Source organism: Miscanthus floridulus, chromosome 1, assembly GCF_019320115.1.
Source record: "Miscanthus floridulus cultivar M001 chromosome 1, ASM1932011v1, whole genome shotgun sequence".
NCBI lineage: Eukaryota > Viridiplantae > Streptophyta > Magnoliopsida > Poales > Poaceae > Miscanthus > Miscanthus floridulus.
This window is the reverse complement of record NC_089580.1, coordinates 139,230,397-139,253,526: the sequence shown is the minus strand read 5'-3', so window position 1 is coordinate 139,253,526 and position 23,130 is coordinate 139,230,397. Positions and strand designations below refer to the sequence as shown.

At 44.0% G+C, this 23,130-nt stretch overlaps 1 protein-coding gene and 1 pseudogene across 1 annotated transcript; both read right to left on the bottom strand.

Moving 5' to 3' along the window:
- Positions 1-1,411: 1,411 nt before the first annotated feature.
- LOC136495373 (probable nucleoredoxin 1-1) lies at positions 1,412-6,641 on the bottom strand (annotated as a pseudogene).
- Positions 6,642-7,553: 912 nt separating this feature from the next.
- LOC136542333 (probable nucleoredoxin 1-1) lies at positions 7,554-11,431 on the bottom strand. The gene is made up of 4 exons (XM_066534721.1): positions 11,072-11,431; positions 9,478-9,963; positions 8,899-9,387; positions 7,554-8,445 (listed from the first exon to the last, which is right to left on the bottom strand). Exons 1-4 carry the CDS (start codon positions 11,168-11,170, stop codon positions 7,780-7,782), a joined length of 1,740 nt encoding a protein of 579 aa, XP_066390818.1. The 5' UTR covers positions 11,171-11,431; the 3' UTR covers positions 7,554-7,779.
- Positions 11,432-23,130: the final 11,699 nt, after the last annotated feature.

The window sequence follows — 23,130 nt, the reverse complement described above, 5'->3', positions numbered from 1 at the left end:
TGCATATGAGCTTAGGAGAACTAGGCCATATAAATTCTAACAATTTTTCTAGTTTGCAATTAAAAGCATATGCAATTCTCTGACTTTCCAAGTTGACAAACTCACAGTAATAACACCTCATCGTTGGAGTAGTTTGTCTTTGTTCCTGATAACTCTTCATAACAGAACAACATGAATTTGAAATGAATCAGTCTATCTAGCAACTGGATGTTTTGGCCACTCCTAGCATTTGATTTTTGCTCATGCATTTACAATGTCTTTTAACTATATTTACAATGATTTCTTCGTTGTAATTTATTAGACAGAGTGATGTAATTTAGGGATAACACAACTTTTATTTCTATAGATTGCAGATCTTAGAGAAATATATGCCAAATTATTTAGGAAAAAATACATATTATTTCTATGGATGCAGTATCAGATAAATATATGCAAACTATTCACAAATGTCACAAATTGTCCCCGCGCACAGCCACTGCGACCTGGGAGCCCCCGTCGTCGCTTGGCGAGGACGAACCCTCCATCCCTATTGCCCACCGAGCACTCCAGCGCCGACGCCCTATGCCCCTACGCCACCGGAGCTGTGCAGCACCATCCCGTGGCTCCGCCGGCAGCAACCAGGCAACCTACTAGCTAGCCACGCCGCCGGAGCTGCTGCTCCACAGGCCTGTGACGCCGCCTCAGACCTCGCTGCGCGCCACCACCATCGGACCTGAACCTTCTCTCTCCCGCTGTCCCGGCAGATCCACACCGAGCGCCGCCGATGCCGTTGCCGCAGCCAAGCGCCGCCATCCGCTGCCTTGTGCTCCCTCCGTCTCCAGGAAATCACGTGTTGACAGCAGCTAAAACAACCGACTGCCATATAACAATTGTCTTTGAAATTGATCATTTCCTGTTCATCAAACTTCGAGAAGATGATGGTAGACAGGATTTTTGCGGAGCCTGGGCGAGACAAACGTAATACTAATGACCTGTTTGGCATGTCTCCGACTCCTCACGTGGAGTAGTTTTTTTGGTGTAGCTGAAGCTATTTTAAAAAACGTTTGGCAAAAATAGTCTTAGTTATAATTTTGTAATAATTTGTGTTAGAATTGCAAGGAGGAACCGAGGGGAACCACATTTCTGCAGCTCCGGCTCCTCTATAAAAATGGCTCTAGCTCCTCTAGGCTCCATGCAAGGAGCAGTTTATTAGATGTCTGTTTAGTCAAACTTCTTGCTTACAAGGAGCCGCGAGAAGCCGGAGCCGAAGCCCTACGTAACATAGAGCATTGAACATGAAAGCGAAATTAAAGAACCATAATAATTTTGAGCTAATCCATCTTCCTAGTACAGATTCCTAGCTAGTGTAGTGGGTCCATCTCCCTAGCACATTTTAAAAAGAAACATGAATAATACGAAAACAAAAGAAACTCTATGCCTTTCTGCACACACCTCCCTCGCACATATACGCATCCGCCGGGAGTTGCTCCATACCCGCCATGGCCTCCTCCACCTTCCCGAGCGCGCACTTAGGGTGAACATCGAAGTCGCACCGATCGCAACTGTATGACCACGAGCTGCCTAATCCTTCACACTCGTCGCAGGTGTAGGTGACGGCAGCGTCACGCCGCGTGAGGGCAAGCTCGTGCAACTCATGCAGCTCGTGCCTCACCTTCCCAGGCCACGCCCTGGCCTCCTCGTCCATCTTCCTCCCCAGCTCCTCCAGCACCTCCTCGGTGAACGGGAACGCGTCGGCGCCGTGCGCCACGATGTGGGACTTGGCGTCCGTGGTGAGCGTCGCTCCGGAAGGGCCAACGGCGACGAGCGAAGGGATCCCGCGGATTCTGAACTTCTTCATCAGTGGCTGCTTCCGTCCGTCTTCCAAGGGAAGAGCGAGCCACGGCATGGCAGAGAAGTACTCGTCGTAGGCGCTCTTATCCTTGTCGACGGAGACGAAGATGATCTCGAAGTCGCTGCTTCTCTCCTTGATCTTGCCGTACTCCTTGACCAGCGTAGGCAGGAAAGCTCGGCACGGCGTGCACCGTTTCGCTGAGAAGTAGAGGATGACGGTCTTGCCGATGAGATCTGACACAGGAACCTGACACGCAATACAATACAAGCACAAGTACCATCTTAATTTTAGTCTCTCATCATGCCAAAAAATATCACAGAATTAGATAAGCTAAACCCATCAAAAGTGCATTATTAGAAACAAATACCTTTGCTCCATCTTTTCCGACAACATAGTCCAAGTCACCACTGACCAGAAGAGACTCCAAGGTCTGCGTCGCTGCTTTGGCCTTGGACCTACTGATCAAAACCTCCATCTTCTCATCATCGAAAGGGAACCCTTCCCATGCGTCCACTCCATGCTCTTCAACCACATCCGCGATGTTGCTGTTCAGCGTTTTGCCGTCAGGCCCAACCAGGACAAGCGTGGGAAGCGCCCTGAGGTCAAAGTACCGAACCAGCTTCTCGCACATGCTATCGTCATGAGGAATCGCGAGCCAAGGCGTGCTTGCAAAGCTCTCCTGAAACACCGACTCGTCGCATCTGAAGCAGACAGCCACGACCTCGAATTTCTCCCCTGCTTGCCTCAGTTTCTCGTAGATCTCAGCGAGCGCCGCGGTGAACTCTTTCATCGGCCTCGCCATGAAGTACAGGGCAACGTGCTTCCCCTCGAGCTCAGAAATGGGCACCCTGTCGCCTCTGCTCGAGATCAGGTAGTTACGAGTGGGCGTGCCAAGAATGCTGTGAATCGTTTGGCTATCCTTGTCTGCCTTCTCCTGCTCCTTCAGCTCACTGACCCTCTCCGGCGTGAACGGGGAGGCCCCTGCACCGTACTCGCGGATGAATTTGACGCCCTCTTTCGTGTAGATCTCGCCTGTTTCTGCGCCGAGGATGACGAGGTTCGGAATGCCGTTCACCTTGAACCGGCTCATGAGACGCTTGACGCATTTGGAGTCGGAGAACGGGACCGCCAGCCAATCTTTGCGAAGTATGCGTCGAATGACTCCTCGTCCCTGTCGCGCGAAACAAAGACGACCTCGAGACTACTCTGGCCCTGCTGCCGCAGCTCCAGCAGTTCTTGGTATGTTTCAACGAGCTTGGGTGTGAAGAGCCTACACGGTGCGCACCATGAGGCAGAGAAGTAGAGGGCCACGGTGTTTGCCTCGATGCTGCAAATCTTCACCTGCAGGATGATCAAAGGAAATAAGGTGCGGCCGAAGGTTATCATATCAGAAATGCTACAGTCCGGGTGTCCGCCCTTCCTGGGCCCGTGCACTACCAGCCTAATAGGCCTGTTTTCCTTTACTTTTGTTCTTTCACCATTTCTCAAAAAAAAAATTACAGAGACATTCCCAACTAACACGGCCGTCGTAGTGTTCCCTACCACTTGCCCGACGCTCGCCTTCTCCAGCGGCGACCACCTCCGCTTCCTTCGTCCTCGGCCCTTGCTCGCCTTCTCCAGTCGCGCCCACCGCCCGCCCCTGCCCTCATCGCCGGAGCCAGCACCGGCGTCCTCCTCGTCACCTCCTCATGTGGCTGGAGACCGCGAGGGCGTCGCAACCGTGTCATACTTTGCGCTCGCATCGAGGCTCCACGCGCGCCGGTGCCCTAGCGAAAGAAGCTTGCGGCAGCCAAGCCTGTGGTGCTCTTTGCTCCGCCACCTCCCAGTCCTGATCTGCCCATTGAGGCGGTTATCGAGTTCCTCAAAGCGTGCCTCCCACTAGAGTGTCGCGACTGACATGTTGCAAATGTATGTTTTAAGTGTTTTAATGTTCCAGAGGTATGTTGCAAGTGTTTCATATGGATGTTGCAAAAGTAGATCGTGATGTTGCAAATGTTGTAAAGTATTATAGAGGCATGTTGCAAGCTTTTCAGAGGCATGTTAAAAGCGTTTATTCAAAATGTTTCATCTGTTTTAGACGTATGTTGCAAGCATTTTTTATCTAGGTGTTGTATATGTTTCACACATATGTTGCAAGAGTATGTTCGAAATGTTTCAGCTGTTTCAGTCTTATGTTGGAATAAGTGTTTTCATGTTGCAAGTTATAAGTGTTTTATCTGGATGTTGCATATGTTTCGCCCACATGTTGCAAGTGTATGTTCCAAATATTTCATTTGCTTCATACGTATGTTACATTCAATTGTTTCATGTTGCAAGTGTTTCGTGTTTCAGATGTATGTTCAGAGAGTCATTAGGGCACGGCCCGGACGCCGTGGGAAGGGGCACGACGAGCCGGGGGCTAGCGGATGGGGGGCGCGATGCTCCTGGGGTCCTGCGGACGGGGCATGCCCGTCCTCGTCCTGGCTCCCAGAACCTGCCCGTGCGGAGAGAGAGAAGGGGGTCAGGGGGAAAGAGCGGCGGGCGCGGGGCGGAGTGAGGCAGACGGGGGCAGGGTACGCGTGTGGGGCGGGACGAGGCAGACGGGAAAGGACTGCAGTGATACGGTGGTAGTGCGACGCGTTTCTAATGGGCCATTTTGTTGGGCTGTTCGGTACCGTCCAACGGAATCCTATCCCATTGGACGTCCGGGCACCAACAATTCGCCTACCCCATTATATTCTGGTTGATGAGAACAAGTCCATCGGTCATAATATTCATGAACATGCAACTTTTTCTTCCTTTCTTCTGTCATTATTAGTGTTTAATTACATATGAATGAACTTTAAACACTACGTACGTGTCCTTTTCCATACACAAACTTGTTGCACAATTTGCGTAAAGGGATAGATATATTGCAGACTTGTATTCTTGCAAACTTAAACTAAACCTAATTAGATGAAATTGCAGACTTGTATTCTTGCAGTTAGGTAGCAGCCAGGTGCGTACGTGGACATTCAGTAGGCAATTTGGTTTGCACTTACGCTAAACCTAATTTTTTTCTCGAATACGCAAAAGATTTGTGTATCATTGTATTAAGTAAAAGAGTTTAAGCAAACATATAATGCGCTTCTGTCGAGCGCCGAAGGAGGTTGACCTAACACAGCCGTAGCTGGACTATCCTAGCGAAAGACCTCTTGTTTCGATATTACATAAAAGGAAAGAACCAATACCGACGCAGCGGTGCGACCTAGGAGGTGGCCTTGCGTCTTCGCGGCTGCCAAGATGGGCCCTTTTCAACGGCCGGGAAGAGCGCCTCCAATGCTTCGACGTTGGACGCAGTCAGGTTGACGTCGAAGAGCTTGTTAAAGGCCTCTAGCTCCGACGTGGATGGTACTGATGGACCCTTGGTGTAGCCCATACACTGCATGATCAACACCTCTCCTCGCTTGGAAGCCGGTACTCGGGAGAGGCTCTGAGCCGCCAACCGCCTGCTCCGCCACGGTAGCACCGGCTTAGCAAGAGGCTGCTTGGGACGCTCACGAATCTACGGAGAGTCTCTCTTACGCGTCACTTTGTTGATGAAGTTGTCGAGGCGGCATTTGGCAGAGCCGTCGTTGTCCACAGTGGAGGGCCAGCATCCACCGTGAGGTCGACTGGTCTGCAGCCTAGCAGGTAGATCTTTAGTTTTATTGTGTTTGTGATTTTTGAACAGGGAGGACTATTTGCTTCTAAAGTCTTCTATTGTAGTAGAATCAGACAATATATTCCAGTCATGAAAAGCGCAGACTCGGAAGGGTGCTCTTGATAGATTTGTTGTCCAAGAATGTCAAACTTATATGGAAAACCAAACTCTTAGAGTCTTGAGGCAGAAATCGATGGCAATCATGGCGATGATGATAACACCAACATTGTTGAGGTTCACACTTTGGAGATCGATGAAGTTAGGGACAACGACAATCATGTGACAGTTGCATCTGCAGGACCAAACGTTTCTCTTATAATCCGTCGTTTTCAGCTTGTTTTTTCAGCCGGAACAGTGTATTTCTCTACAACAAATCAGCCGGAACCGTGTTTCAGCTTTTTTTTCAGCGAAACGAACGGGGCCGAAGACCTATCTTATCCTACATGTGTGGCACTATGATACAAGAAAAACTTTATTTAAGTATGCAACTGTCAAACTTTTCGAAATGGATTGGTGACTATTGCACTTGAAAATGATGTCTAGGAGAAAATTAAGTATGAAGATATAACTGAAGATTTTATTTCAAAGAATACCAGAAGAATGATGCTTTTTACTAGAAGCTAGTTAATGAGATTCCGGTAAGATTCACCTATTACTCCTTTAGCATGAATGTCTATTGTAATTCTTATTAGTATTTCACAAAAAGAACAAGACTGTTATAATCTGAAATTCAAATACACTTTGGTTATTTATATTTGTCTAAAATAGGCCACGTTATATTTCGCACTATGGCCCAAAATTCTGGGCTACGGACCTGCGATTACCTCGTACAGTAGGAGGTAAATCACAGCCTTTGATTTTTAAAAGCATGAATGAAACAACTAAATAATCTGAATTGTTTCAGGGAAAAAACAGGAAAGAGTCCTCCCGGATATTTTGGCTGACCTGCTCGCCGGAGTTGCGGACGAGGAAGTCCCGATCACCGGTGCCGAGGATGGCCCCGATGCCACCGCGCCTGGTGATCGCCCGCTCCGCCATACGCCGCGCGTATAGCTCGATCGAGATCAATGCAACTCGTGTGCTAGGCTGCTAGCTACTAGGCTAGCTAGGGGTTGGGACTTGGGAGAGGGCCAATCGACGGCGACAGCAAGTTTGTATACGACCAAAGTGATGCCAGCGTGCCGCGGCGGTCTCCGCTCAGTGACTTGCGGCCTGTTTGCTGGGTCGTATTTGGTTTATAAGCCATGGCTTATCAGCCAATGAATAGTATTTTTCTCTTACGCTAAACCAGTCAACGGTACTTTCAGCCATGACTTATAAGCCAAATCAGCCCAAACAAACAAGACGATGATCACAAGCAATCTCAACTTTAGAGAAAATACAAGTTAAGCTATGGCTCCGCAGCAACTCAGAGAAGAAGACATCGTAGATTTTCAAAGTGGGGTGGTGGTCTGGTGGAACCATCGTTCGGAGGCCGACTGCTTGTTCAGAATGTCCGCTAAACCATTAAACCAAGGCGGTTCCTGGATTGTAGTTCGATCTGTGGGCTGCAACACACACACATTACAGACCCAGTCTGGGCCACTCGCTCTTTTGCTCTTGGGTCTAGTGCGAGTACTACTCCTGGACTGGCTTGGCCAGGGCGCCGCCTGGGTGTGGACTGTGGAGTGGTAACAAACATGCCATCAACCCATATTTGACGGTGATCCAGCTTCCCGCACAGCCAACACGCATAGTTTTGCAGGATCTAGTTAGGAGCGGCAACTAGTCCCAAGCCCCAACAGAAAGAAGTGCAGCCATGCTAAGGAACCAAACAAAACCCCGTTGCGAATTAGTATTCCCCCGAAATTTTTAGGCAAAGATGCGAAAGACCTTTATAGAACAAGTCAAACAATTGCAATTTGAAATATTAACACCACCAAACTACTCACCTCATCCTTGACCATCCTTCAGAATAAAGATACCATGTGGATCAAAAACCAAAACAATGTCTAGCATGAAAGATTGCAGAAATATAAGGCAAAAAAAAAGGCACCAACACCACATGCTTAAAAGCAGAAATACCATGCAGCAAACCCATTACTTTGATCTGACACAATACTCACATAGTTCTGCATACATATATGCTCCTAAGAGTTCAGGGTGCAACTACTATTTATTATTAACACACAAACATCAACAGCCCAAAAACATCAGCTCCAAGCACAAACCATCTCACGATTATTGTCACCCCCCACAACATTCAGATAGCACCAGAAACTGGCAAAGGCAACTCAGTAGAACAACTCTAGACCTTCCTGCACACGCCTCCCTCGCACACATACCCAGCAGGGGCTTCCTCAGTGGACTTGCCTTCCCTCTCTTCGCCCTTCTTTTCCTCCCCCAAAGCGCACTTGGGGTGCAGATCAAAGTCACACTCATCGCACCTGTAGGACCATGTGTTGCCCATCTCTTCACACCCATCGCAGTCGTACGTACCACGGCGCAACAGGACAAGTTCGTGCTCGTCATGCAGCTCATGCTTCAGCTTCTGAGGCCACCCCTTTGCCATCTCATCCAGCTTCTTCTGCAGCTCCTCAAGCCTCTCCTCGGTGAATGGGAAAGCATCAGCACCGTGGATCATCAGCTGGGCCTTTGCGTCCCTGCTGACTGTCTGCCCAGTAGGACCGATGGCGACAAGTGAAGGGATCCCACGGATCTTGAAGGTCTTCTTCAGGGATGCCTTCCTTTCATCTTCCAAGGGTACAGCAAGCCATGGCATTTGAGAGAAAAAATCATCGAATGAGCTCTGATCCCTGTCACTGGAGATGAAGACGATCTCAAAATCACTGTTCTTCTCTTTGATCTTGTTGTATTCCTTGACAAGTGTGGGCAGGAAGGCACGGCATGGTCCACACCATTTTGCTGAGAAGTAAAGAAGGACGGTCTTCCCAACAAGTTCTGATACAGGAACCTGAGATATACATTAAGTACACTTTAATTTTCTCATGATAATCAGACATCTAATTAAAACCATCAAAAGTGCATAAAATCTGTATGCTATAGAATCATTACTAAAGCAGACAGTAAAATAAAAGGACAGCGTTAAACAAAATATCCTTTTACCAATTGGCAGAACTCTGTTTACTTGATAAATATCTCTTTTTCATCTATCACTTCCTAAAATTAGCATGAAGACCATTATTCAAGGTCACAGTGGTTAATTTTAAACTAGGATATTGCTTAAACAAAAGAGTTATTTATCCATGATCAAGCATAAATAATACCACAGCCATCTTAAAATAAAATTACTACTTTTTTAGATAAAGGAAATAAACTTTACTACTTAATGGAGTGATTAACTTGTCTTTTGCAATGACAGAAGAGTACTTTCATATAAAAGAAGTCAAGCAACAGTAGTGCATACCTTTGCACCACCTTTTCCAATGACAAAGTCCAAATCACCACTGATTAGAAGGGACTCCAAGGTCTGTAATGCAGCTTTAGCCTTTGCCTTCTCAGCAAGAATTTCCAGCTTCTCAGCACTGAAGGGAAAGCCCTCCCATGCCTCAAAACCATGCTCATCAATTATGTCCGCAACATTGCTGTTCAGTGTCTTCCCATCAGGGCCAATCAGAACCAGTGTAGGAAGAGACCTAAGCTCAAAGTAACGAACCAGCTTCTCACACTTCTGGTCACCTTGAGGAATTGCAAGCCAAGGCATCTTTGCAAAACTCTCATTAAATGCTGACTCTTCACTGTCCAAGGATACAGCTACAGCTTCAAATTTCTCCCCCACTTCTTTGAGTTTCTCATAGATCTTAGCAAGCAAATTAGTGAATTCAACGACTGGTCCATAGCCATCCACCACAAAGCACAGACCAACATACTTCCCCTCAAGCTCAGAGATGGGTACCTGGGTATAGATAACAACAATAAAAACAAGTAAGTATTTGCAAGACAATGAATCAATCGAAGGTCATGAGAAGTTGCATCGAGCAGTTACCTTGTCTCCCTTGTTTGAAATGAGATTGTCTCGAGTAGTTGTGCCAAGCACGCTTTGAATAGTTTGATTATCCTTTTCTGCCTTTTCCTGTTCCTTCAGTTCATTGATCCTATCTGGTGTGAAAGGGTAAGCCTCCACGCCATACTCACTCACAAATTCAACACCATCTTCAGTGTAAACTTCACCAGTTTTTGCATCAAGGATGACAAGGTGTGGGATACCAGAGACCTTGAACTGGCCATCAAGGGCCGCACGGCCTTCGGTGTCAGAAAAAGGGACAGCCAACCATGGCATCTTTGCAAAGTATTCATTGAATCCTTCCTCATTCTGATCAGCCGAAGCAAAGACGACCTCGAAGCTCTTGCCCTGCGAGGCCAGTTCTTTGTACACTTCAATAAGCTTGGGCGTGAACCTCCTGCATGGCGGGCACCATGAGGCCGAGAAGTAGATGGCCACAGGGCTCGCCTCAATGCCACTGATCTTCACCTGCAGGATAACAAATAAAGAAGGCACAGAGATGTTGAGCAACCAAATTCTGGTTGAGAATAGCAAGATGGCTGAAATCATTCACCATCACCAAATGTAAATGTGCTTTTATTATGTTTATAAGAAAAAGGTCAAACTTAAGCTTTCTAATAAAGCTGGGCTGGGCCTTTGATCGAAAAAAATGTTTATAAGAAAAATGTCATGCATGTTTCAGAACTACTACTACCTTTCAGATGTCTGAACTTGCTAAAGGTAACTTTTTCTGTCAGTTAAACCTGTATATGCGGTTATGGAACCAAACTAGGCAAGTAGGTTTTCAGAATTAGTAATGATCCAAAGTAGTAAACAATATCCCCCCACCCTACCTCCCTCTCTTCCCACCCCACAAATATTGCAGTACCGAGATGGTGGTAACACCAGTTTTTATTAAAAGAGATGGTGGTAACACTCCCAGGCTATTACGGAATTCTAGTATCCCACCCCTAGATAATAAGACGTTCAAAAAGAAAACACAAGGATCCTATATAAGACAAAAGTAACGTTACTCATAAACTAGTTTTGCACCCTTGATGAAAATTTGGAAACTCGGTAACAGAAAGATTAGAAGTAAACCTGAAGTAAATATATAGAGTGAACTTGTTGGGTGAACGTTGAGGGTACTGCGGCTGTTTCAATTTTATATCTAGATCACGGCTCGCCCACGTGCAAGGCGATTAAAAACTGATAATCGCTCTCACCGCGACCCTGCTAATTTGTACCCACTACCCAAAAATATTAGATACTCCTTCCCTCCCTAAAGTAGTACTAGGCCAGTAGGCCTACACAGTAAAGTCGAAGAAGCTAAAGTAGTAAACCCCCTCCCTCCCTTGCTCATCATCTACCACTTGGTATAGTAGTTGATAACTGCAGCCGGTAGCCGACCCACAAAACCCCCATCCATATCCGCGTATTTCGTAATCGGATCGTCTATCTAATCGAAAGCCACACGACAAGAAAAGACGCAATCGGGCCAGCAACGCGAGATGGCGAATCTGCACATCTACCGCGCGGAAGTGGTAAAAAGAACCTCGAGACAAATTAAAGACGAGTGCGGCGGAGGCTGACTGACCTGCTCGCCGGAGTTGCGGGTGAGGAAGTCCCGTTCGGCGGTGGCGAGGATGTCCCCGATGCCGCCGCCGCCGGCTGCTGCGGGCGCCGCCTCCGCCATCCGCTGGAGCGGGGGAGAGAAGCGAAAGCAAGCAGAGCAGGCGAGAGCGGACGGAGTGGAGTGGTGGGTGGTGGTGGTGGTGGTGGTGGTGTGGAGAACTGTTGATGGACGGGAACGGGACTGGCTCTGGGCTCTGGGCTCTGGGCTCTGGCTGCCTTCCTCCGCCGGCGCCCGCCCCGTCGGTTTATATAGGTGCGCCGCGCGGGGGATGCGGGGCCTCAGGGCTTTGGCCGGCTGCTTTGCTTCCTTCGCTTGCAAGGTTGTGCTACCACCAGTCCACCACACATCCAAATGCCAGTGTGTGTGACCCTGCCCTGTACAAGTGAAGGTGCTGCGAATCTTTCCAACTGGGACAAATTTAATTTCCGCGTCCTCGAGTCGACTAAAATTCTAGAATCACAATTATTTTATTAGCCCGTTCATTGGTTGATTTCTGGACTGATAAGTCCGGTTGGTGCTGGTTTATTATGAGATAAAAATACTGTACCATGACTAATAAATCCTGACTGAAACCAACAAGCGAACAAGCTCTCTCTCTCTCTCTCTATATATATATATATATATATATATATATATATATATATATATATATATATATATATATATATATATATATATATACTTCATTTATTTTTAAATTATAAGACATTTTTATAGATATATACAGCCATTGCTATAAACTTATATATACACTATGCCTAGATTAAAGCAATGTACATAGAAAAAATAAAACGTCTTATAATTTCAAATTGAGGGAGCAGTAACCATGAGACACGTCTAGGAGAGCTTTTTGATTGAGACAAGATGAGCTCTGTCAAACTTTTTTTTTTTTTGAGAACTGATTCTATGCTGATTATGTGAAGTGGTCTTTAAAATAAACCAGTAGGTGACTAGGAACTAAAAAGTAGATTCCCCTAATTCATCCCACGTACATATTGATTTGTGCATAGAGCTTTTGATTGAGACAAGATGAGCTCCGTCAAACCTTTTTTTTTTTTTTTGTTGTTGTTGAGAACTGATTCTATGCTAATTTTGTGAAGTGGTTCTCTACGCCACAAATAATTAGGCGGAGAGGTGCTAAGAGCCACAGAAAGGGTAATCTGTTTGGGTCTAGCTACGTTACAGAGATAAGGATATTGTTCGTGCAATTGGGTAGCACTCAGCCACTTATCCTCCAAAAACGAATTTGTGACCCATCCTTCACTGTGAAGGCCGTAGGAAATACCGCTTACCCTTCATAAGTCCCAGAAATGCGAGTCTCTTGCTTTTCATTCTACTTGTGATAACGGTTTGGACCCTAAATACTTATTTTAGAGTATTTGCTACCAAGTGCCGTCTGACGTAAGAAGCTTAAACAACCATTGCTAAGTAAACATGTGTTCTTGATACCCAAATCATGTATGCCGAGGCCTCCTTGATCTTTTGATTGACATGGCACACTTCACTTGGTGGGACAATATTTTTTTTCGTTTGCTCATCGCCTTGCCAATAAATTATTCATTTCTCTCAAAATTCACTTTTATATATATAGAACCAAGAATAGAACGAGCTTTAGGAAACAGGACCGCGTTTTTTCAGTAAGACAACCATCGAATGAGGATGGTATAGCAAACGAAATACGTTTAAGGTCTTGTTTGGATGCATGTGTATCCACTTCAATCCACATGTGTTGGAGTGGATTGGAATGGAACTTAGTTTAATTCTACTCTAATCCACTTCAACGTATGTGGATTGAGATGAATACATGCGCATCCAAATAAGGTCTAAGGTGGGACACAACAAGATGGTGAGCCGGCACACTATGGGTACTAGAGAACCACCAGTAAGCACGGAGGAGGGAGGGGGAGATGGCGCAATTTGATCAGTCGTCCTATGGGACAATAGGAGGAAGAAGGACGACAAACCGTTGCATCCAATCTAATTGGTGGCATTCATCAATAGAAGATAGAAAAGACAAGAAAAGCGTATATCCAGATCGAGGATATCATCTACCTTTAAATTAAACTTTAGTACATAATTGGAAAAATTTAAGTGGCTCATCTAATGCGCCCAATCATGTCGAAATGGGAAGGGAACCCTATTTTAGATGTTCACAATTTAACTCGTGGACTCTAATTTCTTTTCATTCATGTATGTAACAGTATAATGCGTAATGGATTTGTGGCAATTTAAATTTCAGCTCAGGTTGATTTTATATTTTATACTCTTGGAGAAAATGCCTAAGCAAGATGTGCACTAGTTCCATAAAAAAATGTTGATTTTTTTAATCAGATATATAGAAGCTTTGTCATGCATACACACTAGTACACGCTATATATGAATACCGTACCAAGCTGAAATCGGAAACAAGTGTATCCGTTGATCACATGGATTGGCTTCATCATATATATATATCTCCGTCTTTGTCATTTCTCTTCCCAAGTGATCCGTGGAGTCCTGTTTTCTTTCTCCTCTACGAGGAAATAAAATCATGTTTCTTAAGTAGTGCTGATAGATGGAGGTATGTAGCCAGAAACATTTTTGGCATTTCGTGTCCAATTGAAACATTTTTGGCTTTTCGTGTCCAATTGAAACCCCAAGTGCTGATAATATTTGTTTTTGGCTAAACACTAGGATCGAGTAGTATATAAACCCCAAGCGCTCAATATGTGATGGCGGTACGATCACGAAGTAATGTGGTTACCATTAGTCGCTTCTGGTCCGTGAAGGCATCGCAATCGCAACGCTCGTTGTCGTTGATCTTGATCGGCGTCAAGTCAAAGGCTTCGCTCGCAACTACTACTTTAGTGTCCGGATATATAAGTAAATAAATAAATAACATACCGACTCGATCCGATCCTTTTACCGACTCCTATATTATACTATAATGCTGGAGCATTTTCTTGGCTTTCACACATTGCCGTCCTTGTCATAATACATTATAACCTTGACCAGAGGCAAAGCCAAAACAACTTCTTGTTGATGTGCGTCCCTGTCTCACTGACGTGTTTTTCCCTTTCCCAGTCGTCACGCCAGCCACTTCGTTCCTGTGAACAGGATCCCCACGTCATCGTATCTATCTGCGAGGGTTCTCACGATTTCGGAGGTGTTAAAGACGCAGGACAAAGTTTAGTCCATCCATTACGAGGACTAAACATGACTAATTTATGAGACAAATTTATTAAGCTTAAGCAATTTACGATTAGCATATATTTACTGTAGCATCACACTCACTAATCATGAGCTAATTAGGCTTAATAAATTCGTTAAACGAATTAGTCACGACTTATACAATTAATTTTATAATTAATCTATATTTAATATTTCTAATTAGTATCAAACATCCAACCTGACAGGACTAAAGTTTAGTCACTTGTATCAAACACTCTCGCTCCTTGACACTATATCTCAAGAAGTCGAACACAACTGCAGACGTCCTCTTTGCTGAGTGCTGGGGGCACTCGGCAAAGCCAGCCAAGCACTCGGCAAAGGCTTTGCCGAATATCGCACTCGGCAAAGGTCTCTTGGCAAAGATTTTATCAGCAAAAATTTCTTTGCCGAGTGCCCGACACTCGGCAAAGTTGGAACCGAAAAAAACCCGAAAAAATGGGAATTTTTACCCAAAAAATGAAAATTTTGTTTTAATTGGTGGAGGCCCCCATCGGTCAGCGCCCATCCATCTCCAGCTTTTTTTGCGTCAATTTCATGGTGGCTACGCGGCCGACGGGATTCGAACCCGAGACCTCCCGCTGCGCACAAACCTCCTCTACCACTACACCACACTGTCACTTGTGTGTGGGTTCCGTTTTAGTTCCTAATATATTATACTAAACCGAGTGTAAATTGTTTGTTTGAGGCCCTAAACGAATTCAAATAAAAAAGTTGTGAACTACAAAGTTTCATAACTTTTCGAGATCTACACTTTTAGTTTAGGAAGTTTTTCCATTCGAGGTCGTTTACAAAATTTGAATTTTAAAATTTGGAAATTCAAACGCAGTTTTGCATGACAAGATGTTTTCAAATCAAAAAGTTGCCAACTACAATGTTTCATAACTTTTGGAGATCTACAATTTTTATTTAGGAAGTTTTTCCATCCGAGGACTTTTGAAAAATTCAAATTTTCAAATTTTCAAATTCAAACGTCGTTTTTGCATGACAAAATGATTTCAAATCAAAATGTTGCCAACTACAAAATTTCATAACTTCTCAAGATCTACAAAGTTTATTTTGGTCATTTGTTCATCCGACATAGTGGTAGTAACATTGTTCACAAATCATATATATCTCTCTTCTACTTTCATAAAACTAATATGAAACATATATATTTTATGAACAACGTTATTGTCGCTTTGTCAAATGAAGAAATGATCAAAATAAACTTTGTAGATCTTAAGAAGTTATACAACTTTGTAGTTGAAAAGTTTTTCATTTGAATTCATTTAGGGCCTCAAAAATTGATTCGAAAAACTAATTTGCCGAGAGCCAAAAAAATGCACACGGCAAAATGCCTCTTTGCCGAGTGCCAAAACATAGGCACTCGGCAAAATACGGCTTTGCTGAGTGCCAGAAAAAAGGCACTCAGCAAACTTAGAGTAAATTGCTTGTTTGAGGCTCTAAATGAATTAAAATTAAAAAGTGGTCAACTATAAAGTTTCATAACTTTTTGAGATCTACAATTTTCATTTAGTAAGTTTTTCCATCCGAGGTCGTTTGAAAATTTTGAATTTTAAATTTGAGAGATTCAAACGTAGTTTTGCATGATAAGATGATTTCAAATCAAAAAGTTGTCAACTACATAGTTTCATAACTTTTGGAGATCTACAATTTTCATTTAGGAAGTTTTTCCATTCGAGATCGTTTGAAAAATTCAAATTTTAAAATTTTCAAATTCAAACGTCGTTTTTGCATGACAAAATTATTTCAAATCAAAATGTTGCCAACTACAAAATTTCATAACTTATCAAGATCTACAAAGTTTATTTTGGTCATTTGTTCATCCGACATAGTGGTAGTAACATTGTTCACAAATCTTATATATCTGTCTTCTACTTTCATGAAACTAATATGAGAGATGTAGATTTTATGAACAACGTTATTGTCGCTTTGTCAAATGAAGAAATGACCAAAATAAACTTTGTAGATCTTGAGAAGTTATACAACTTTGTAGTTGAAAAGTTTTTCATTTGAATTCATTTAGGGCCTCAAAAATTGCTTTGAAAAACTGATTTGCCGAGGGCAAAAAAAAAATGCACACGGTAAAAAGCCTGTTTGCCGAGTGCCAAAACAAAGGCACTCGGCAAAATACATCTTTGCCGAGTGCCAGAAAAAAACACTCGGCAAAGACGTATTTTGCCGTGTGCCAAAAAATAGCACTCGGCAAAATACATCTTTGCCGAGTGACAGAAAAAAAACACTCGGCAAAGACGTATTTTGCCGTGTGTTTTTGTTTGCCGAGTGTATTTTATTTGGCACTCGGCAAACACGGTCTTTGCCGAGTGCCCGATAAAATACACTCGGCAAAGACTCCGGCACTCAGCAAATCGCCGGTTTCCGTAGTCGAAGCTGGTAAAATATTTTTTTCACCTCAGTAGTAACTTCTAGTTTATTTTAAAAGTAAGAAATTAAAAACAATTCCTTGCCACGTGTAGTGTACAAGATTAATTACTCAGAAACTAACTTAAGATTCGTTTTGGGTGGAAAATTACTAAACGGGACTTAAATTAACTACAGAAAATGCTGAGTGGCATCATGGCCGGTCGCTCTAATCTATTCATCTGGGGTTTTTTTTTTTATGGAAAGAACCGTCAAGACAATGGCCACTGTCACGTCTTGTATCCCTTTACTGTCATGTAAGACAGTACGGTTTATCCTCTACTACTAACGGAATGATATTTTATGACGTAGCATGAACTTAGGCCTCTTTGGTACGGCTTATGTTGGCTTCGGCTTTATCTATTTTGTGTAAATCAAGACACTGTAGCATGAAACTGTTTTGTAAGTCGGGGTTAAAATGAACTAGAAGCCAGAAAAAGCTATTTTTTCTGGCTTCACCGGCTTTGACTTCATCGGTGAAACCGTTTTAAATGAGTCGTGCCAAAGGGGCTTTAATGTTTTGGTACGGTGCATGGGATGGGAGCCTCCATGCATCAATCACTTAAGGTTTAATGACATATATATTGTGGAAAAGGTCTAAAGCGCCACACATTATATTAAATTTGTGAGTGGAGGGGTAAAGTGCCATGACATTGTAACTTTTGGCTTACAAACGCTGGCTGATGCTGCTCCCTCATCGCAAAAAAAGAATATAAATACTTATCAGACATCATTATTAGTAAATTTTGTGTATATTGGTTAAAAATTTGAGAGCGATTGACTCTATAAAAAGTCGGATTTAAAAAAATTCTTATTAAAAACAAAGTATTTGAAGTAAGAAACTCGATTCCAGCTCTTCCCAATTCGACTCAATTCCTTCTACATTATCTATAGTCGGGTTTAGACTAAATTATGATAACTTGATGCACGTCCGAGTCAGCACCGCGTGCGGGCGACGTGAAAGCGGCCGGTAATGTGGATCATCCACGTGGCCTCTCGCTAAGCACAAGCAGAAGTTAATAAAGAAAGAAAGGTAGGACTAGCTAGCTAGTCAATGCGAAAACAAACCTTGTTGAAATAAAGGCGAAAATCCTGATATAAATTTGCATTGCTCTATGATCCGGATGTTTCCAAGCACGGACTACTCTCCATCTGGTGCAAATATCGTTTGATTTATTCGTTTTTCCTCATCAATTTTAGGTTTTATTAAGGGTGAAGAATGTACAAAACCTTAAGCTAGATATATGGCTTCTATTTAATTTGTTGTAAAGGAACTGGAGTATATATAAAACAATACATGTGTGTGGTCGATTTATGCAAGTGGCATATTTGAGAATATATTAGGAAAAGACAATGCTCGACTGTATGGACTTGGTTTAGAAATTAAGAACTTGGTCCATTATTGGCAGCCACAAATAAATGGTCGGCCACATATGGTGAGGGTGTTGATTTGCCCTCGACGCATGATACAAGGTATCTTAAAAGTTCTAGAACAAATTATGAGGTTTAACTGTGTGAGATTTTGTGCTTATCATACTTTGAGCATGGTGATACATATTAATCACCAGGACTAAGTTAGAGCAAATTTGATAGAGATACACTAGCCTTGCGGATGCATAGATTTCTACCATGGAAGTGTGTGTATGGTGAAAATTGATACTTATAATTTAGGACAAGATTTGAATGCTTCGATACCATATATTTAAGTACGAAGGATTAGAGTAGCTCGTTTTTAGTCATATTATTGGTTTATTAGGAAATATGATACTCCCTCCATCCTAAAGTACAGTGCATTATGATATTTAAATTTTGTATTGGAATATAGGGCATCTATGTGGTGCTTATGCTCAGATTTGGTAGAGTTTATTAAAAATAAAACTATAATTTAAGGAGAAAACTTTAATTGAGTTTAATCTATAGATACATGTGTCATTTAGATATTCCCTTAACGCCCCGTTCGCTCGTCTTAAATTTAGCTTGTTCGGCTTGTTTTTTTAGCCGGAACACTGTTTTTTCTCTCACAACAATTCAGCCGGAACAGTGTTTTTCAGCCAGTTTCAGCCAAAGTTCAGACCAGCGAACGGGGCCTAAATTGTCTTAAAATATTTGGAATACATTGTATTTACACGACAAAAGGAGTATGCACTATTACCATTACCGATAGTACAACGCGGTCCAGATCTCTCCATGTATATTGCCGTCCGTTCACTAAAATGAAATTTAGTCAGATAAAACTACAAACATAAGTGCTTTTTAAATTGTTTATTTAAAAAAACGTACGTTAGTTATAAGTGTAGAATTGTATTTAAAAAAAATACTTACACAATCTCACAAATTGAAGAATTTTCGTAACATGTTCTACGAAGAATTAGGGAATGTTTGGTTCTTTAGTCGCTCCTAAAATTTATGTCATATCGAATGTTTAGATACTAATAAGAAACATTAAATATAGATTAATTACAAAACCAACTACATAGACGGAGGCTAATTTCCGAGACGAATTTTTTAAGCCTAATTAATCTATCATTAGCACATATTTACTGTAGCACCACGTTGTCAAATCATGAACTAATTAGGCTTAAAAGATTCGTCTCGTAAGTTATGCAATTAGTTTCGTAATATGTCTATATTTAATACTCTATATATGTGTTCAACATTTAATGTGATATGAATTTTAGGCGTGTTCGTAGAAACCAAACACCCCATCATTGATCGTCATCGTCTTATAAGTCAAGTCTTCTCTTGCAGCTTTATCACAAAGAAACAAATCGTTCGTGCCAAAATAACGCCGCGTTTAGTTCTGGCCGGATTCGGCGCCGGCTGAATTCGGCAGCACTGTAGCTATACTGTAGCGTTTTGTTTTTATTTGATAATAATTGTCCAATCGTTGACTAATTAGGCTCAAAATGTTTGTCTCGCAAAGTACAACCAAATTGTGCAATTAGTTTTTGATTTCGTCAACATTTAGTATTCCATGCATATATCACAAACTTGATGTGACGGAAAATCTTCTTTTTACATAGTGTCAAAGTTTGGATTTTGGATTAACTAAACGTAGCCTAAAACGCGCAGCTGGCACCGACGTGTTCCCCACTCACTCATGGCGGACGACGGTACCAGCATGCAGTCCTGTGATCGTTTTGTCATGAATAATCAATATTGACTCTGCGGTCTTCATGCCAAGCACATCACTGCAGGCCCGCAGCAGCGCATGTGAACGCTCACGGCTCAACTTGCAGGCGGAGCGGGTCGTGGACCGTCCATTAAGCGGGCTATGCGAGAGTCCGCCAGCCGTAAGGCTATCGCCGCGAACGGCCAGTGGGACTGGCGGACAAACATTTGAAGCCCACTATCGTCCGCAAGCATTTACGCACAGGATGGCCTGGCGTACAGCAAAGCACTGAACCCTTAAGTACAGCAAGCACATATGCCCAATTCAGTTCATCAATCTAGCATTAGATGTTGGTATTTACTACGTAGTCACGAGCGCTGTAGACTGTAGAACTGGAAAATGGCGACCGGAGGAGGGCGACGCCCGATGACGGCGATTGCCTGTTCGTTTTTCTAATAAGTCATGCCAGCCCTCGTTTAGCTGAACGAAGGTGGTGCCGCCGGAATCACGGTTGAACACTGTAGCGCACTGTAGCATTTCGTTTTTATTTGGTCATAATTGTCCCATCGTTAACTAATTAGGCTCAAAACGTTCGTCTCGTAAAGTACAACCAAACTGTGCAATTAATTTTTAATTTCGTCAACATTTAGTACTCCATGCATGTACCGCAAATTTGATGTGACGGGGAATCTTCTTTTTGCATAGTGTCAAAGTTGGTATTTTGGTGGAACTAAACAGCCCCCTAAAAGTACTGTTGGCTGATTTATTGTGAGAAAAAAAATAATGTTTATTGGCTGAAAAAGTACGGCTTATAAGCTAAGCGAACAGGGCAGATAGCGGTAGGGTTCGGGAGGTGCGATTGTTGACGGCGACGCAACGTTGCGGGTTCTTGCGGGCTTTGTGTTTTGTCCAACGGGCTTCGTAGGTTAAAGGAATTGTGGCTGAGCCACAACAGCCACGGAGCCAAAGTTTGCGGGCGAGCATGCGGCTTGCGGTAAGAGCCCGCCCTGCCTGCAAGTTGACTCACGGCTCACCCTGTCACCCGGCAACCACGGAAGCCTACAAACACAGAGGTCGTAATGGATTACAATCCAAATTTAAATGAAGAAGTTCGATTGAAATTTAGAGGGGAAAAATCTAACATCTAATTGAAATCCAATCCAAAATGACTAACATCCAATCCAATTCAATCCGATTGCTTTAAGGTCCAAATCCATCCATGACTATCCAATAATAACAGAAGTACCATGCCTACATATGTTAACCTCATGACTAAAGCTGGACATTAGAATTAAGACCTCGTGTTCACGTATTAAAAGTTTAGGGAAACTAATTGAAATTTGATTTAGGTGACTTAATATGATAGTCGGTTACTTTGTGCAAATTACTATGACAGCGGGTGTGGGGGATATACCCCAGGTACCACAAGATGGTACATGGGCCGCACCATCCGAGGTGGCCCGGCCCGTAAGATCAAGGCGTACACGGCTAGATTACAAGTTGTACCAGATATTGTAATAGTACCAAATATGATACTTTACTTGTAACCCTCCTCCTCCAGAGTATATAAGGAGAGGCAGAGGTCCCCCTCAAAAGACATCTACAATGGATCTACGAGGGCTCACCTCAATCAATACAGAATAATGAGACATAGGGCGTAGGTATTACGCCAACACGGCGGCCGAACCTGTATAAATCTTGTGTCTTGTGCCTCTGTAACCATCTGGTTCCTGATTACACGCACCGTCTACCGATAATCTACCACCACGGACACCCCCCTCGGTGGACTGCCGACCATATTTTGTCGACAGTGGCGCGCCAGGTAGGGGTTGTGCGTGCTGATCCCAGGCGAACCAGATGGGAATTTTCTTCGTCAACGTCAACCGTGGTGACTCGGCTTCTCGTGGCTGGCGTCCTTCAGCAACGTGTCACGGCATGATGATCTTGATCGGCCTCGGCGGCGGCGTACCAAGAAACTTGTCCCATGCTGATCGGATCCGAGATCCCACCGTGATGCCTAGCTAGCTTGTAGACATGATCCAATCTGACTCATGGCGGACATGCAACCAATCAAAGAAGGTCAAACCAGGATGTCTGCGATCAACTTGCATGTATATATATATATATATATATATATATATATATATATATATATATATATATATATATATATATATATATATATATATATGCATCACATGCAAGCTTCACGTACTTGCATCTACGTACATGACCACGCAAGCGGCTACTCGGCCCTGATCAAGCAGCGACAAGCAAGCAAGAGTTCCGAGTCTGACGAACACGTAACCTGCACGGCTGCACCGACTCCAGTTGAAACCTTCAACATTGTGCGCCAACCGCCGCGGCCAAGCCGGGAGCATCTCATCTCATGACCACAAGATCTCCGACGACGACATCATCGCCGAGATGAGATTCCAAGCCATCGAACAAGCTGTCCGAGCCATTGGCGAGCCGCTGAGCAAGCTCCACCGAGCTCCGACCACCAGACCATGTCGACCACGTCCCGAGCGGCTCCGCCGAGCTCCGACCACCAGACCACGTCGACCACGTCCCGAGCGGCTCCGCCGAGCTTCGACCACGTCGACCATAGACCACGTCGGCACGTACCAAGTGGCTCCGCCGAGCTCCGACCACCAGACCACGTCGACACGTCCTGAGCGGCTCCACCGAGCTCTGACCACCAGACCACGTCTACCACGTCCCGAGCGGCTCCGCCGAGCTCCGACCACCTCGACCACTAGACCACGTCGACCACGTCCCGAGCGGCTCTACCAAGCTCCGACCACTTCGACCACCAGACCACGTCGCAATGATGATCGCCGCGAAGAACGGCGCTATGACAACCGCGACCACCGTCACAACAGGCCGAAAAGTACGAGGATCGGACAACTTCATCGCCACCGATCAGATTTCTATCAAAGATAAGTACATTTCTAATATTTATATAATTTTCATTACGACGTTTCTCCACAACGTCCTTGTCATGATTGTTCTTCAAATAACGTTTGTCCATGTATACCATCTTAAAGATAACATACAACTATACTTAATGCAAATCCTCGATCAGTCATGTTGACGCTCGATGGCTCCAGAAAGGCCCTGTCTCCGGCTCCTCCCTACACGTGCACGAGTGTCTGCCCTCTACGTTATGGGTGGTCGGCAACGGCTCCTTAGCGACGCTTTGTTCTTCCTACACGTGCACGGGCTCCGCGCCCGACGTTATGGTTAACGGGCTAGCTAGGGCTGGAGACTCAGC

Bases quoted from the DNA above. Each gene is read 5' to 3' on its own strand.
- LOC136542333 (XM_066534721.1), bottom strand. From the start codon at position 11,170: ATGGCGGAGGCGGCGCCCGCAGCAGCCGGCGGCGGCGGCATCGGGGAC. The intron at 9,964-11,071 runs GTCAGTCAGCCT...GTTATCCTGCAG, and splicing joins CCCGCAACTCCGGCGAGCAG to GTGAAGATCAGTGGCATTGA. The intron at 8,446-8,898 runs GTATGCACTACT...TGTATATCTCAG, and splicing joins TTGGAAAAGGTGGTGCAAAG to GTTCCTGTATCAGAACTTGT.